This window comes from Phyllobates terribilis, unplaced genomic scaffold, assembly GCF_046119375.1.
Source record: "Phyllobates terribilis strain yellow unplaced genomic scaffold, ASM4611937v1 Scaffold_2__4_contigs__length_985480577, whole genome shotgun sequence".
In the NCBI taxonomy this organism is placed as follows: domain Eukaryota; kingdom Metazoa; phylum Chordata; class Amphibia; order Anura; family Dendrobatidae; genus Phyllobates; species Phyllobates terribilis.
Genome location: NW_027362762.1, coordinates 885,291,729 through 885,308,465, shown reverse-complemented (window position 1 = coordinate 885,308,465; position 16,737 = coordinate 885,291,729). Strand labels below are relative to the sequence as shown.

General features: G+C 43.2%; 1 protein-coding gene across 2 annotated transcripts in view; it reads left to right on the top strand.

Annotated features, from left to right (window-relative positions):
- The window catches only part of NSUN3 (NOP2/Sun RNA methyltransferase 3), a 64,003-nt gene extending 58,478 nt beyond the window's left edge, over positions 1 to 5,525 (top strand). The window contains exon 6 of one of the 2 annotated variants that reach the window (XM_073670803.1): positions 2,877 to 5,525. In XM_073670803.1, the coding sequence (XP_073526904.1) occupies positions 2,877 to 3,135 (259 nt within the window). In that variant the 3' untranslated portion in view covers positions 3,136 to 5,525. The remainder of the gene's footprint in view (positions 1 to 2,876) is intronic. The other variant, XM_073670802.1, reaches the window with a different exon arrangement.
- The last annotated feature ends 11,212 nt before the right edge of the window (positions 5,526 to 16,737 follow it).

Sequence of the window (16,737 nt, the reverse complement as noted above, 5' to 3'; positions counted from 1 at the left end):
CTGTGCTACACAGGCTGTCACAGCTGCAGGAGATAGTTTGATCGCACACTGCTCATGATCAAAGTATCTTCCTGCTGTCTGGTGACCCGGATGTCGTCATGACGACATCCGGGTCACATGACAACCACGAGACCCGGCCACAGACTCCGCGGGACGCCGGAGAGGAGGTGAGTACCGGTGCTTACCTCCTCTTGCCACCGGAATGCTGCAATCGACTTCGATCGCAGCATTTCGGGTATAATGTGCTAGGAGCGGTGTTGGACCGCTCCTAGCACATAGCACCGGGTGTCAGCTGTGACAATCAGGTGACACCCGGCGGCGATCGCCCCGCACAGCTTGTGTGCGGGTGAAATCACCAAGGCGTACTAATACGTATCTGGCCCATAAGGCCCAGGGCGCAGATACGTATTAGTACGCTTTGGGCCGGAAAGGGGTTAATAGAAGTGACATAAGATAGAACATGTGTACAATGTCATTTTGACATTGCTGTGCACTATGTTCATTTTATGGGATGCTTTTGCAGCACTTTTTGATTTCTGGAAAAATCCTCCTGAAAAAGACATAGCCTTAGCGTCACCAAACTAATTACGTTGTTAAAATCCAAAAGAAGAAGGCAGCACTTCAATTGTATTCAGTATGTTAAACCATGTTTTAATAGCCCATGTGTACATCTGCGATGTTTTGGCTCAAATAAGCCTTTGTCAAGCCCTCAGTTGAACCAAAACACTATATAACTAGTTTAGGCTTTTGCTGTGGTAGACCTTGGTTCACACACACAGGATTCAGTTTGTTGTCTCCAAACAAACAGGCGGTTTATTAAGAGTTCATAAACCATCAGGGTTAACAAAAATACAATAGCCTCTTCCAGGTACAAAAATAAATAACAGAAGAAAAATGGAAAATAACCAGTCCATATAACACACAGGCTTAGCTGTTTAAATATCAGTCCTTTTCCTCTCAGACTTCAGCAGGTCTGAGCAGCACATACAAGGCCTCCTCACCTTGCAAAGACATAGGCACAGTAAGACAGCACCAGCTGCCCTAAATCAGCCATTCCAAGACCTGGAGGTAAGTGAGCAGCCGATCCCACCCCACTCTTTCAGCTGCTTGTAAATCCCGGATCCATAATCCGGGCCAGTTAAAATGTGTGCTGGAGCCTGCTTCTCCGGGTTCTACATCACCGAGGCTTGGCACCTCGGGGACACATACCTCCCATCCACAACCTGTCCAGCTGCAACCTTACACTAGGTTATACCTCACTCCCTTATGGAAACACTTTGCCAGGATAGGATACCATTCAATATATAAAAGGAAGAAATAGAATCTGGCACACTATAAAGAGAGCCGGATTCTATTTGTTTCATAAGCCAAAACATTGGAAATCACTTATTGCAAATACACTGCAATATTATTGTCACGATTCTGTTGTCTGATAACCCGGGTGCCAGGGTCTCCTTCCCTGTCTCTAATGCCAGGGGCACCCTAGCTATCCCTGCTCCCCAGGTTACTTCTGATGGTGAAGATGCTGGGGCCACGTACCTTGCTGAAATCTTGAATCAGTCCTTATCTGTCCCCTCCCCCACTCAGGGAAGTGGGGAGTAATAGTGTATGTAAATACACAAAGCAGACAAGCAAGGAAGGTCGTACAGGGATAAATGAAAATATCAATCATACAAATATGTACTCACAGACAACAGAGGGGAACACAGGAGAGATAAGGAAGTTAAACAAAATAGGAGAAGATGGGGACTTTGCACACCGCCAAAACGCCAAGCAACAGAACAATTCTCAAAAACGCCCTTACCAAACACCGACTCCTCACCAGGCAGTAGAAGACTTAACACTGGCAATCCAGATTGCCAGGGGTGAGAATATATAGGAGAGGGGAGTGGCCAATACTGAACAGCTGAGATCATCCAAGCAGGAAGCTTCAGAGACTGCAAGCTGAACAGTTTAGCCCCTGCACTGCTGACAGAAACCTGCACCGTTTAACATGAGGGAGTAGTGCTTCTAATCAGTGCAGGAGTACGTGAAATCAGACACTGCAGTCTTCTGGCTCCCCTCTGTCGGGGTAAACCCGTGACAACTGTACTATTGCAGTGTATTGCGAAATTGACACCCCATAGGCACGAAGCCCAGCCGTAGGCACGAGTGGTCGATGGCCATCAGAAGTGATGGCTGCCATTTAAAAGCCTTTTAAATGTTGCTGTTACGCTCACAGTGACATTTAAAAGTATAAACTGTCGCCATCAGAGCCTCAATTATTCTTGGATGCCGACTGTGTAAAAGAGTCGGCATCCATACTTCATGCTGCTGGCTCAGCTCCTGAGCCTGCTCCATTTAGTGATGATGCACAGCATGTACAGTGGCTGCCGCTAAGGAGTTAATGCATATTTCTAGACTGAATTTTATATCCGGTCCCTGCCCAAACTTTCCACTGAAGATCTGCTTGCTCAGATTGGATGCAGCCTTTAAGCTCAATCTCACTGGTCAGATTTTCCATACAATGGCTAGACCATCCAAGAGAGAATATTATCTGATATTTGCTGCATATATACTGCGGGAAGTGTTCTGCTTTACACATTTGGTCCCAGCATAGTTTCTTTTCAGTTAGTGGAGAAGGACGTAGCATTATCCTCTCTGGAGATGGTGTGTCTAGATGACACTATTTGCTTGCTAAGTTCTTTGCTCTAAATTGAAGGACATTCAGCACCAGGTCAGCGGTCACTGAGGGTCAAGCTTCCACCATTTCAGTTTAGAGCATAAATGTTTGAGAATTTGTCAAATAATGGAATTTCCTCCCTGACCTTGTGTTCAGGGTAATCTCTTTTTTATAACACTAATTTGTCTGTGCTCTTGTTTCTAATTACACACAGGTCTGCGATCCATGCCCTTCGTCCCGGAGGATCAGTAGTGTATTCTACATGCACATTATCGGAGGCAGAAAACAGTGCCGTGGTTTCCAATATCTTGAACTCTTGCAGAGATGTCATCCCCGTGGACCTGAGTGACATGGCCAATACCTTATCTCACGAGTTCACCTTTGCAGCACATGTAACTCATGGACTTTTAGTTCTTCCACATAAAGGAAAAGCCTGGGGACCTATTTTTGTATCTAAGTTAATAAAACTATAGTTAAGCCTCCCGTAGTCGGTATAAATTGATTACGTGCACTCAACTCACTTTGACTTAAAGGGGTTGTCTAACAAGAAATAAACTAGGAAATTTAAAAAGTAGAAAATGTTGCAAAGTAGAGTAAAACATTACTCACCAGAACCCCCCATCCCTGTCAATGCTTTGATGGTCCCCTTTACTTTGCTTACTTTTTTGGGACCATAACGTGATGTAGGGTTCCGTGACTGCTGCAGTCAATGACCGGACTTAACAATTTTGCTAGCAGGTAATAAATATGACTGTGGAACACCAGAAAATCGATACAGGAATTAACAGGTAAGTATTGTGTGTGTTTTTTTACTTTATTTTAAAATTAAAACATTTTTTGCAGCTAGCTGAATTTATTTAACGTTTAACTCCCTGATGAAGCCATTCTTTGGAAATACGCGTGGGAAGTATCTTCCTGCATTGACTTTGCAAGAACTATATTTTTCATGTGGCAATTATGTCGCATACTTGTCATGGTAGGTATGGGAAGGACCCGGCGTACGACGATGAGAAATGGGGGAAAGTCCAGCAACTAGGGAAAGGGAGAGTGGAGACCCCAAGGCTGATCTAGCAACACCCTAACTCTCCTATTGTCCCTAAATGAGTTCCGCACCTATCGAGAGCTGGATACCTAACCCTAGCTGTCCCTAGAGCTAGGCCCTAGGAAGGGAGGGGGAGGGGTGAGCACTAGTCAGCCCCACTGCAACTAAAGACAAACAAGGGAAACAGACAAGTGGTTACACTTAGCTTTGAGAAGACACCAGAGAGATCACGACTACAATCCACAAAGGAACTCCAAGGAAAATCCAGCTGACTGCTAGAACTCCAGGACTGAACAGAGGAATTTACTCTATGACCAGCGATTCTCTGGAGAAACTGAGAGTATTTAAAGATCCAGGAAGGGTGTGTTAATTAGCAGCAGAAGGTGGAGATCACCGCTGGGTCCTAGAGAGGGAGAGATGATGAAAGGATCAAGAAGGTGTCTGCAAGGCCAAGCACAGCGACTTTCTACAACTGGATCCAGAATGACTGTCAAACCTGATACACCCGTGACAATGCTATTTTTTATTATTATTTTTTGCCTCCAATTTGCTATTTGCTATTGCATTATCTGTTCATGCATTTATTTAGGGGGGTTGCTAAACACTAACGATTTATAGACATACAGTATTACTATTTTTCTATAAATTCTTCCTTCCTGCTGTAGTTCCTTGTAGAATTTTCTCAAACATGACACAAAGATGGCACCATATCTTATCATCTACTTGCATTTTTTAAGTAAAAGTCAGAATTTCTTTTTGTCCTGTGTTGTTATTTCATTTATATAAACATTATATATAAAAATGTGATGATTATGCAATAACAACTTTTAAGATGCCCAACCCTTTTTTTTTGTACGTGTGTTCCAGTTTTCTGCCTTTATGTGGTAGAGTATTACATACACACCAGATTTTTTTTTCTTTGCCCACCAGAGAGTCACTCCTTTAACAGTTTTAACATTTTTTTTCTTTTTTTTGTTGTTGCAGCCTTATAATTGCCAATGATTAAGCTCCTACAAGCTGTGCATAGAGATGTGAAATACGCAGATCCAACCTGTGTGAACACACCAAGGGGCATGTTCAAACTTGATGGCCTTGTAAATATCATTGTAATTGTTTTGTATGTATAAGCTTTCCACATAGTATGATGGCCCCATAAATCGTCCTCTACTGGACGCATCCTTGTGGTAATCACTCTTGACCCTCCATACAGGTACTGGAACTTAGACCCCATTGTGCCACAATATGACTGATTTATACCGCCATACCATAGTTCTATATGAACAGGTGATATTATTCTGACATACTTAGTGGCTGCCATATCCACCTGACTTCTGCACAACACAACTGATGGTCCCAACCCCATTTATAAGGCAAGAAATCCCACTTATTAAACCTGACAGGGCACACCTGTGAAGTGAAAACCATTTCCGGTGACTACCTCTTGAAGCTCATCAAGAGAATGCCAAGAGTGTGCAAAGCAGTCATCAAAGCAAAAGGTGGCTACTTTGAAGAACCTAGAATATAAGACATATTTTCAGTTGTTTCACACTTTTTTGCTAAGTATATAATTCCACATGTGTTAATTCATAGTTTTGATGCCTTTAGTGTGAATGTACAATTTTCATAGTCATGAAAATACAGAAAAATCTTTAAATGAGAAGGTGTGTCCAAACTTTTGGTCTCTACTGTATATATATATATATATATATATATATATATATATATATATATATATATATATTAGTTATATATATAGTTATATTGTGACTTTGTGACTGTCACTTGGAACTGTGTTCGCTTGTTTTATCTGGTTTTCTTTTTCCCACCCCCACTCTGTGTAATCCTTGACCAATAAAATTATTATATTGCACATATATCATGGGCTCTCAATCTCGGTTTTTCTTCTTTTGAGTTCTTGTAATTTTGCCGATGAGTCTTGATTCCTCATCCTATGTACAAATGTTGTGGTAGTAGGTAACTTTCCTTGTATCTATGTGAATTACAGTTATTATATACTACCTACATATGTATATATAAAATCTTCTTTTGAGTTTTTTCTTATAGTATGATGGCCCCATAAAAAGCCTTCCACATAGTATGATGGCCCCACAAATAGCCCTCCACAAAGTATGAAGGCTCCATAAATAGGTCCTTTACATCGTATGATGGCTCCATAAATAGGTCCTCTACATCGTATGATGGCTCCATAAATAGTCCTCTACATAATTTGATGGCCCCATAAATAGTCCTCTACTGTACATAGTATGATGGCCCCATAAATAGCCCTTTACATGATATGATGGTCACACAGAGTCCTCTACATAGTATGATGGCCATATAAATAGCCCTCCACATATTATGATAGTCCCATAAATAGCCCTCCACAAAGTATGATGGTCCCATAAATAGTCCTTTACATAGTATGATGGCCCCATAAATAGTCCTTTACTGTACATAGTATGATGGCCCCATAAATAGCCATCTACATGGTATGATAGTCATAAAAAAGACCTCTACATAGTATAATTGCCATACAAATATCCCTCCACTTATTATGATGGTCCCATAAATAGCCCTCCAGAAAGTATTATGGCTCCATAAATAGCCCTCCACATAGTATGATGGCCCCACAAAAGCTCTCCACATAGTATGATGCCCCACAAATAGTCCTCCACATAGTATGATGGCCCCATAAAGTACTCATTGATTAAAAAAAAAATACTCATCTCTCCATGTTCCCCCACCTGCTCTGGTCTCTGCAGCGTGTGGCCTGCACTGCTCAGCACAGCGGTTGCAATGTAATGACATCATCGCCCCCGCAGAGCTGAGACGTCAGACACACAGGGAGAATGACTGAGTAGGGAGCATTAGCTGATGGCTCCCTCCTCCACCATTGCTTTCACCTGTATCTGCATCCAGGATGCGGATACTGTTGAAAGTCAGGCTGTGGCGGCGCTTGCACTGGGCTCCCCAGATTCATGAGCCTAATAGCAGCCGCTGTGTCTGCCGCTATTAGTGGTACGCCATTGATTCGTCCAATCACACCAACAAGTGTCCTTTTGTCACACAATTGGGGAGCAGTGTGTGTCGGTATGTTTTTTTTTTTTATACTGTATTTACTGTATGCTTTGTCATACGAAGGTACTCAAGTTGGGTTGGTATGAATCAATTCGCAGGTCACCGTCCATCGGCCAATGTCAGTAATCTGTGGCCAATAGACGGGAGCCGTGAGAACCGTCTCATCTTTTATATGATGATATCCGCAGGTGTCACGGGTGTAACAAGTGTGACAGACCAGACAGTCACTCTGGATCCGGCTGTAGAAGGTCACTGCACTTGGCATTGCTGACGCCTTCTTGATCCTCTCATCTCTGTAGTGTTGTGATATCCTTCCTTTAGGACCCAGCAGCGACCTCCACCTTCTGCTGCTAATTGACACCCTTGCTTGGTAGTTAAAAACTCTCACTGTCTCCAGAGAGTCGCCGGTGATAGTTCTATGTTCCTCTGTCCATGTGTAGCACCCTGAGGATTCGGCTGCTACAGGGGTATTGCACCTCAACCCAGAGGTGTGATATTCCACTCCCGGGTAAGGATGGAGTGTGGATCTGAGCTCGGTAGGCTGCATGCACTACACACATCCCATTTCCGAGGAGCAGACCGACGGTACTCCCACTTAGAAATGTGCAGGTACGACCGAGTCTGTTCCTGGCTGGAGTGGGAGGGGGGTGGTACATCCCAAGTAGTGTAGGGGCAGATAGGGGGAGCAGCCTGGGTAAAGATAGGAGCTCATTGGGTGCTGGTCACCTGAGCTCACACATAGAGGGTGTATATAAGGTGGGCACCATCAGAGATCAGAGTCAGTCTTTGCAGAGCAGTCAGTCTGTCAGAGTCAGGAAGAGGAGCAGAGCAGATCCAAAGAGAGAGAGAGGAGAAAGAAGGAAAGACCCAGAGAGGGGACAAAGAGAGGACTCTGAGAACCCAAATTCAAGCTACGGGTGAAGAGTCGGCATCAGGGTACCGGAACCCAAGCTGGTGGGGGCAAAAACACACCCCAGCCAGAGACCGGAGGCCGTGGGCAGCGTCTGCCACGGCCACCCACCACATCCACCACGAAGGCATACCACGTGGAGGGTCAGGGAACCCAAGGCCAAGGGTCTCCCAACAGAAGGCCCGAGGGAGCTGGACCTGGGTGGATCAATAGTGGGGACGGCCAGAGAAAGGACAGAAGGAGAGCTCAGGGTCACGCTCCGGACTCGCTTGGGGGTTGGCTGGATCCAGGACCTGGTGGACGCAGCACGGCTCGGGAGGTCACTTGAAGCTGGAGTGACCGGAACATCAGCAGTGAGTAAATACCCTAAACTGCATAACCCGACTCTGTCTTCCTTTAACATCTATGCTGCACCACCACAACCCCCATCCTCTGCACCTGACCCCCTGAGGCTATACCCCACCCGTTGGGGGTTACACCATCAAAAGCTGCACCTACACCATCAGCCTCAGCGGACCCTGCTGCAGCGGCGGCCATAGTGACCGCAATACAACGGGTGGCGTAGTCGACAATAAAGAACTTTATAACATCTGTAGGACTGCCACATACAACTGAGTATGACACCCTGGGCACGGACCGGGTCACAGCCACTCGGAAGACTACAACTCCCATCTGATCCGGCTCCGGATATTCCCCCTAAAGAATATGGCCCAGGGGGCGCGTCACATGCCTGGAGTACTAGTAGTTGCCTAGTTTCTTCTTGGACTTCCCTTGGAGGAGAGTTGGCTTTATCTCTCTGGTGTCTTCTCTAGCTAAGTGTATCCCCTTTGTTTTTTTACCTTGTTGTCTTTAGTTACAGTGGGGCCTGACTAGTGTTCACCCCGTCCCCTCCCTACCTAGGGCCTAACTCTAGGGACATTCAGGGATTAGGTTTCCTGCTCGGCGATAGATGCGGAACCTATATAAGGACAATAGGATAGTCAGGGTGATATTAGATCTGCCTAGTGGTCTCCACTCCCCCTTTCCCTAGTTGTTGGGCTCCCTTCCCCCTCTTCCCGTCGTTGTACACTTGTTCCTTCCCTCACCTTGCGTGACAGCAGGTTTTCTTTTGATTAGCCGGCCTGGCGCGACATCATTGTTGTAGCATTATGCACGTGATATTGCATCGGGCCGGCTAATCAAATGAAGAGCCACGGATGGTGTCAGGAGGTAGTTCTCTTGGCTTCCATCCAGCGGTTTCATATTGCTTACGTGGCCACCGGACTGGTTCTTCCGAATCAATTCACACCAACTAAAATACTCAGCAATAAAATGTTTTTCCGAATACGGATCTAATGAGTATAAATTGCCGGTTGTTGTCCTTTATTAATGAGTGCGCTGTCTGTGGTCTTAAATCCAGTGTGTATACCAAGACTGGCACTTACGCAAGATGGTGCGGTACACTGTCTTGGCACGTTGTATCCCCAGTACAATGACACTTTGGGGCCCGGCAAAGAGGTCGTCTCCATCTGCCATTACCGTTCTTGTTTCCAGTCTTTAGAATGTATAAGCAATGAAAGCTTTATTTATACATTACCGTTAACTGCAGATGCTTTAGTATAACTCATGCATGAACATAAAGTCTTCTTTCATTTTAAATTCATAAAGACTTGTATTTTCGAATGATGATTTATATTCAGGTGCTGTCATAGGAAGCCTAAAAAGCCTTAGTTGCTAAGTTGTTTACTGGTAACGAGAGACTTGTGTTTACTGCAAAGGTCAGAGACTCTATTGACATTGCCTTTCATCTCTTCCAGATTTACTAAATAGGAATTGAAAGGTTAAACTATGTCAAAAAAACAGCTTGAAGTTTCCTCCTCTTGCTTTTTTAAGGAGTCGCTTTGTACCAGGATGTAAATTGAATTACCAAAGATGATTAGTAGCAATAATTGTTTTGTGTTCTTTGTGTTTTGCATATAAAACCCTCCGAGCATGAGGAACGCTTTATAGTCTGTATCTCTTCCCTTTGTAATTACATGGCTATAGTTTTATAGCACATCGCATCGCCCTTTTCCATATACAATGTACTTTTTCTAGACTTTTTTTATTTTTTATTATAATGCTTTGCTTACATAGCGCCATCATATTCCTCAGCACTTTACAAACATTATCATCACTGTCCCCATTGGGGCTCACAATCTACATTCCCTATCAGTATGTCTTTGTACTGTGGGAGGAAACCGGAGAACCCGGCGGAAACCCACTCCTCAAAACACGAGGAGAACATACAAAATCCTTGCAGATGTTGTCATTGGTGGGGTTTGACCCCAGCGCTGCAAGGCTGCAGTGCTAACCACTGAGCCACCGTACTGCAATATATATAGACTTGATCTATAGATATCGCAGACAACTAAAATATTTACTTCCAATTGTCTATAAAGCCCCAACATGTTGATCAGTTCTGTATTAAGAATATCACCTTTCTCAACAGTTCCTGGATGGTAGCAAATTATGGCAGCCTTCATGAGGGACTTAAAGTGCATACATTATTAAATAGATCTCTTAGACCTGATGAAGATGCAGTACTTACTTTGAAAATTCACATCAGAATGGCTGTATAATCCTATGAAAGTTTAACTCAATCTCCACCCATCTAGCCTGATAAACAGCTTCTCAGTGTCCCTCCTCCATGTCGAGATCTCACACTGCTCAGTACAAGCTGCAGCTGTCAGCCAGCCTCTGTGTGCAGAGACTTAATAATACGCTTGCTCACATGAACAATTTCACTCTCTAGCTGGACTCATGCTCATCTCAATATAAGGATCATGCAGCCATTCAAGACATGGATTTTCAAAATAGTACACCAGTCTCATCAGGTCTAAGAGGTCTTACCTATAATGTGTGCACTTTGAAGTGGGAAATCTGATGTCAGACCCTCTTTAAAGAGAACCTCTCATGTCCCCAAACGCTATTAACCTGCAGATGTAGGGTAAATCTGCAGGTCAATAGCACTAAAATGCTCTTTGGACTTCATATTGAAAGCATGGCTGCCGCGTGAAAAGCCACCGGCTTTCAGTTCTAGAGGCGTGGACATTGCCATTACAGCCACCGCTAACAGCATTGTGAGCAGCGGCTATAAGCACGCCATGCAGCGTATATTTGCAGAGCGAGCTGTCAAAGTGCCAGGTGTGCTTACAGCTGGTCTGGGTACGCCTCCATGAATGAAAGCTGGTGCCTCCTGGGAGGAATAAAATTAACTTTCTCCCTGTAGCCACACTTTCAGGAAGGCGGCTGGACAGCATTGTAATGCAATTAAACTGCAGATTACCTTAAATTTGCAGCTTAATAGCGTTTGAGAACATGACAGATTACTTTTAAAGGGGGTTTTCAGCCATGAGATTTATGGTTATAGGGGCACAGACTTGTTAAAACTAATGAAATTAAAATCTATTCTTACTGATGCCCTCCTCATCCTTTTCCATTGCTTTTTGGTGCCCACGGATCTGTGCTTCCTGGTCCCATCCTTGACACACTATAAATAGTTGGAAATGTATCATCATCGATCAGCGCTCGCGGTGGGCAATATGTCATCCTTGAGTAAGGAACTTAACAGTCTGATTCATTTGTATAAACTGTATACAAATAGTATATATTCATTTCTGTTGAAGCTTCACTATTCATATGCAAGCTTCTAGTTCCCATACATAGACATACAGTGGGTACGGAAAGTATGCAGACCCCTTTAAATTTTCACTCTTTGTTTCATTGCAGCCATTTGGTAAATTCTAAAAAGTTCATTTTTTTTTCTCATTAAACTATACTCTGCACCCCATCTTGACTAAAAAAACAAAAATGTAGAATTTTTTGCAAATTTATTAAAAAAGAAAAACTGAAATATCATATGGTCATAAGACACTCATATTTAAGTCACATGCTGTCCATTTCCTTGGGATCATCCTTGAGATGGTTCTACACCTTCATCGGAGTCCAGCTGTATTTAATTAAACTGATAGGACTTGATTTGGAAAGGCAAAAACCTGTCTATATAAGACCTCACAGCTCACAGTGCATGTCAGACCAAATGAGAATCAAGAGCTCAAAGGAACTGCCCAAAGAGCTCAGTGACAAAATTGTGGCAAGGCACAGATCTGGCCAAGGTTACAAAAGAATTTATGCATTACTCAAGGTTCCTAAGAGCACAGTGGCCTCCATAATCCTTAAAAACTCAAAAGCACACGAAGGACTCCCAGACTATAAGAAATAAGATTCTCTGGTCTGACAAAAAAGAAGTGGAACGCGAAACGCCCGTTGGGGTCTTCTCTTCTCCAGTGACTAAGGTTGTATTGCTTCCCTCCTTGTCCCCTGCCTCCTGCCCACTTGTTAGCCTTTTGCATCCTCTCTTAGCCTTCTAATTTTCTATAACGGACACTTGTCTTTATTATCTGCTGCTACTACTAGGATTGGATTAATTTTTCAGCAAATAGTGGGATTTAGGGATTGGGATAATTTGAAGCTTCTACTCTGGACTTAGTTTAGCCTTGTCTTAGAACTTTTGTTCTGTAATGTGGTAACCCATTTGCAGCCCTAGAATAATTATACTGTACCACTTGGTCTAATGAAACATATATATTTTTTGTACTTGTTGTAGAATTTTTTATTCATATGCACTGAGCACTAGTCACCTTATTTTTGGGTTAACTTATGTGTTATACATGAACTGTGGCTTCATTGTGTCCATATGTTTATATTATTTTATATATACCGATTGTCACTGTGAGTACCTTCATATTTTACTTCTCCTTTATGTAATTTTATTAGAACCTTTTATTAATATAAATTTTTGAATAAACTAGAATTTTATTCGCATATATACTTCTCTGTCTTGATTGGATGCTGCCCCAATACAATCCCAACAGTGAAACATGGTGGTGGCAGCATCATGCTATGGGGGTGTTTTTCAGCTGCAGCGACAGGGCGACTGTTTGCAATTGAAGGAAACATGAATGCGGGCAAGTACAGAGATATCCTGGATGAAAACCTCTTCCAAAGTGCTCTGGACCTCAGACTTGGCCGAAGGTTCACTTTACAACAAGACAATGATCCTAAGCACACAGCTAAAATAACAAAGGAGTGGCTTCAGAACAACTCTGTGACCATTCTTGACTGGCCCAGCCAGAGCCCTGACCTAAACCCAATTGAGCATCTCTGGAGAGACCTGAAAATGGCGGAACTGGAGAGGATCTGCAAGGAAGAATGGAAGAGGATCCCCAAATCCAGGTGTGAAAAACTTTTTGCATCATTCCCAAGAAGTCTCATGGCTTTACTAGCTCAAAAGGGTGCTTCTCCTCAATACTGAGCAAAGGGTCTGAATACTTATGACCATGTGATATTTCAGTTTTTCTTTTTTAATAAATTTGCAAAAATTTATTTCTACATTTCTGTTTTGTTTCAGTCAAGATGGGGTGCAGAGTGTACTTTAATGAGAAAAAAAAAATGAACTTTTTAGAATTTACCAAATGGCTGCAATTAAACAAAGAGTGAAAAATTTAAAGGGGTCTAAATACTTTCCATACCCACTGTAGAATGATATAGTAATACTCCAGGCGCTTTCAACCACAAATGGGGGAAGCTTAAAGGTTCATATTAACCTTTGACAGGAAAAAATCATTATTGCGCATGTTAGTAGTCATTAGTGATAAGCGCAAGTGTTCGTTACTCATGTTTGCATAAGATGCTCGGGTATGCACTGAGTTTTGCGGGTGTTCGAGTCCCCGTGGCCGCATGTTTCACGGCTGTTAGCCACAAAACATGTGGGGATTGCCTGACAAACACGGGCAATCCCTTCATGTTTTGTGGCTGTCTAACAGCGTGAAACATGCTGCCGCAGGGACTCGAATATGGCATTCAAGTACCCGCGATAATCTGTGCATACCCGAGTACCCTAGGCAAACTCGAGTAACGAGCACTTGTGCTTATCGCTAGTAGTCATCTTAAGCTCAAACAATTGTAGTCAATTTCAGTCTGCAATCTTCAATTTTAGACGTCTCGATATACAAATTAGTGATTCAAGTTTCCGTTTTTTCTCTCGAGTGAATGTCTCTCCAGTGAATATAGGCCAGATGTGAGGCCTGTGTGTACTCAGGTTACTACTCTGTTTTCTTGCTTTCAAGTGGATTGCAGGAAGGTGGAACAATGAGAAGCATAGTTAGAGTGATGAAGATCCATGCTACTGCTTTATAGTTTGTGTTTTAGCTCAACCCAAAGCTGGATTCTCAGCTACACTGCTTACTATTTCTGTATGTTCTCCATGTTCTTGAAGCTTCTGAACTTGCAACATGGAGACAAGGAATCAGGAATCTCTCATATCTCTGTGAGGGCTGTATACAGGAGACATAGCATACCAGCTAGTCTCCACTCGCTAGTCTCCAGCCTGAAAATTGAAATCCGCTCTGGTCCTGCACAAGATTTGACATGTTGTGGATTTAAAAACCGCCAACAAAAACTATTTTGATGGGGATTCTGTCCCCCGCAAAAAATAAAAGCGTAGCATGTGGATAAGATTGAGTTAAAACTCATCCACTGGGAATTTTCTGTTCTGAAAATTCACAGCAAAAATTTATTGTGTGAATTTAACTTTTATGCACAGATTTTTTTACACTGAAATTGACAGCATTTCTGTGTCTAAAGTTCACGTGTGTTTTCTCACTAAAGCAGTTATTTTTTGTTGCGGAAACACCAAAATTGCAAGAAAACAGTCCAGACCAGCGGTTTAACCTGTAGATATAGAGGTCCTATTGAAATGAATGGTGAAATTTGCACCAAAAAGAAAGGTGCTTTTCTGCACCTGATAGTGACATGCTGTGACTTTAAAAAACACAACAAAAGCCAATTTCTGTATGAATTCCACACCAGGAAAAATGCAATATGTGTATGAGAATTGTAATTGAAACTCGCTCACTTTTGATGGTACGGTAAAATGCTGAAGATCTTACCCACGTGAAAAATGCACCAAATAAGCAACTTGTGAAGCCTGCCATATAATGGCCACAAATAATGTAAATTCCCATATGAACAAGCATCACAGATTATTCTGAACTTCCTGAAATGACAAATATACTTTAATACTAATTATGTAACTGATTTAAGTGGGAACCCAATAAAAGAGGAGGATAGGTTACTAGAAGGTCGTCAAGTGACCATAACTAGTAATTTGTAATGTAGAACCATCTTATTGGCATATCATGGTAGATCACTAGAACATTATAGCATTTTGCAGGTCACGCTTTCAAGGCCCATATTATGAGGCATGTACAGTAGCTATGGGTCAGGCGTCTCAGGTCGTGCCCAAGTCCCTGCTTCCAGGTGACTGGTTTATTGAATTTCTCTATCTTATGTCTTTTATGTAATGTCAGTTGCATTGATTCAGCCGATTCAAGGTTAATAGTGAATTGGAGAGATTTTCACTTCGGCAAGAGATCTCACACAGCACAAAAATCTCTCTGCCACATAGGAAAACGCCAGTATTATGAATGGCACATATTTTGGATGTGAGAGGGGGAGAACTGTCACACATTTCGTAGTGCATGTGCCTGATGAAGGATTGTATTATGTGGAAAGGAAAAAGTGGAAAAATCCATGCTGCTGGTAGATCACAGTAAATCCAGGTCTACACTGAGATAATATGCATTCTTCTGTTTTGTCTACGCGTTTCGAAGTACTATAATTCTTCAGGACAAAAAAACATATGAAAAGAATCGATGTAAAGTATGTAACACCTGCACCGGGAACTGTTAGAGCCTTTGCTGGTATACTGGGACTTACAGACACTAAGAAGAGCTTTGCAGCTGCTGTTAAACTGGGACCTACAGACATTAATCGTTTTTCCCCTCAGCTGCAGTGGACTAAAATTCCCAGGGACCCTTGTTTCAGTCAGATGACACAGTCTGGAAGGAATGAAGGAGAGAGAGTGGATTGGATGAGGAGGGACTTGAGGGAGGGAGCTGGGCAGAAAGTGAAAGTAAAAGTTCAGAGGGAAAGGAGCGTGGCAGCCTGCTGTGAAAGACGAAGCGCTGTGGATTTGTATTCCTCTACGCTGCAGAGTGTTGCCGGCCCCTCTGAGATACCCACGCTGCTGGAGAGAGCGCGGCCTTGTCACCCTCTGAAGCAAGTGACATCAAGGACTCGGAGAGTTCTGCTGGCACTCCCACCATATAAAGACCTGAATCCTGCCGCCCCCAGCTGGTGTCCAGGGAACCATACGACCGTTTGAGACTCACAGTGAGTGCCCTTCTGATACTTGTGGTTCTACCAGCGCTATTTACAGTGAGTACACTACAACCCAGACTATTGACATTAATATTCATCTAAGTGCACCAACGGTTCTAATTTGCGCGCCAACATCCGCGGCAACTGGGCCCCAACGTTTGGACTGAGTTAATACAAAAAGGGAAAACCTGCTACGTTATATTTGCAGGGTCGGAGTAGAAGTAGATTGTGATGTGTATATGACTTTTATAGAGCACCGTTACTTGTATTGTATGCTATTCCTTTACACCAACCTCAATTCTGCTGCATAGTAATAAACCTGTTAAACGGTTTTACTCCTGTTCCCTGTGTGTGTACTGAGCTGTGGCAGGGGCTTCCCGAATCAGCCCCTGGCAGAAGATAACCGTCCTTCTGCAGTCCCAGAGAGAGAGCTCCAATCAAGATTCGGGTTGAGGCACTGCGCCCTAGAGAGGTGAGACCCCCCATAACACCCAGTGTACCGTGGTAGCCCTAAAGGGGTGTTACAGTGGAGGCACTGCTGAGTTTCAGAACTAGCACAAGAGTATTTACTATGGAGACTTTAACAGAACAAGAAGCGTATTTGTGGTGTGAAGAGATGGATGTTACAGCCAAACAAAGATTTGCAGTGAGTGGTGAGCTCTGTGATGCGTCTGATGAAGAGATACTGATAATAGTTAACCGACTCACTGAACTTGCCCACCCTAAAGTGGTCGACCACAGGAAGGAAAAGGAGGGACAGTTACCCACAGCCCTGATCTCAACCGGGCAGGTCTTGAGGAA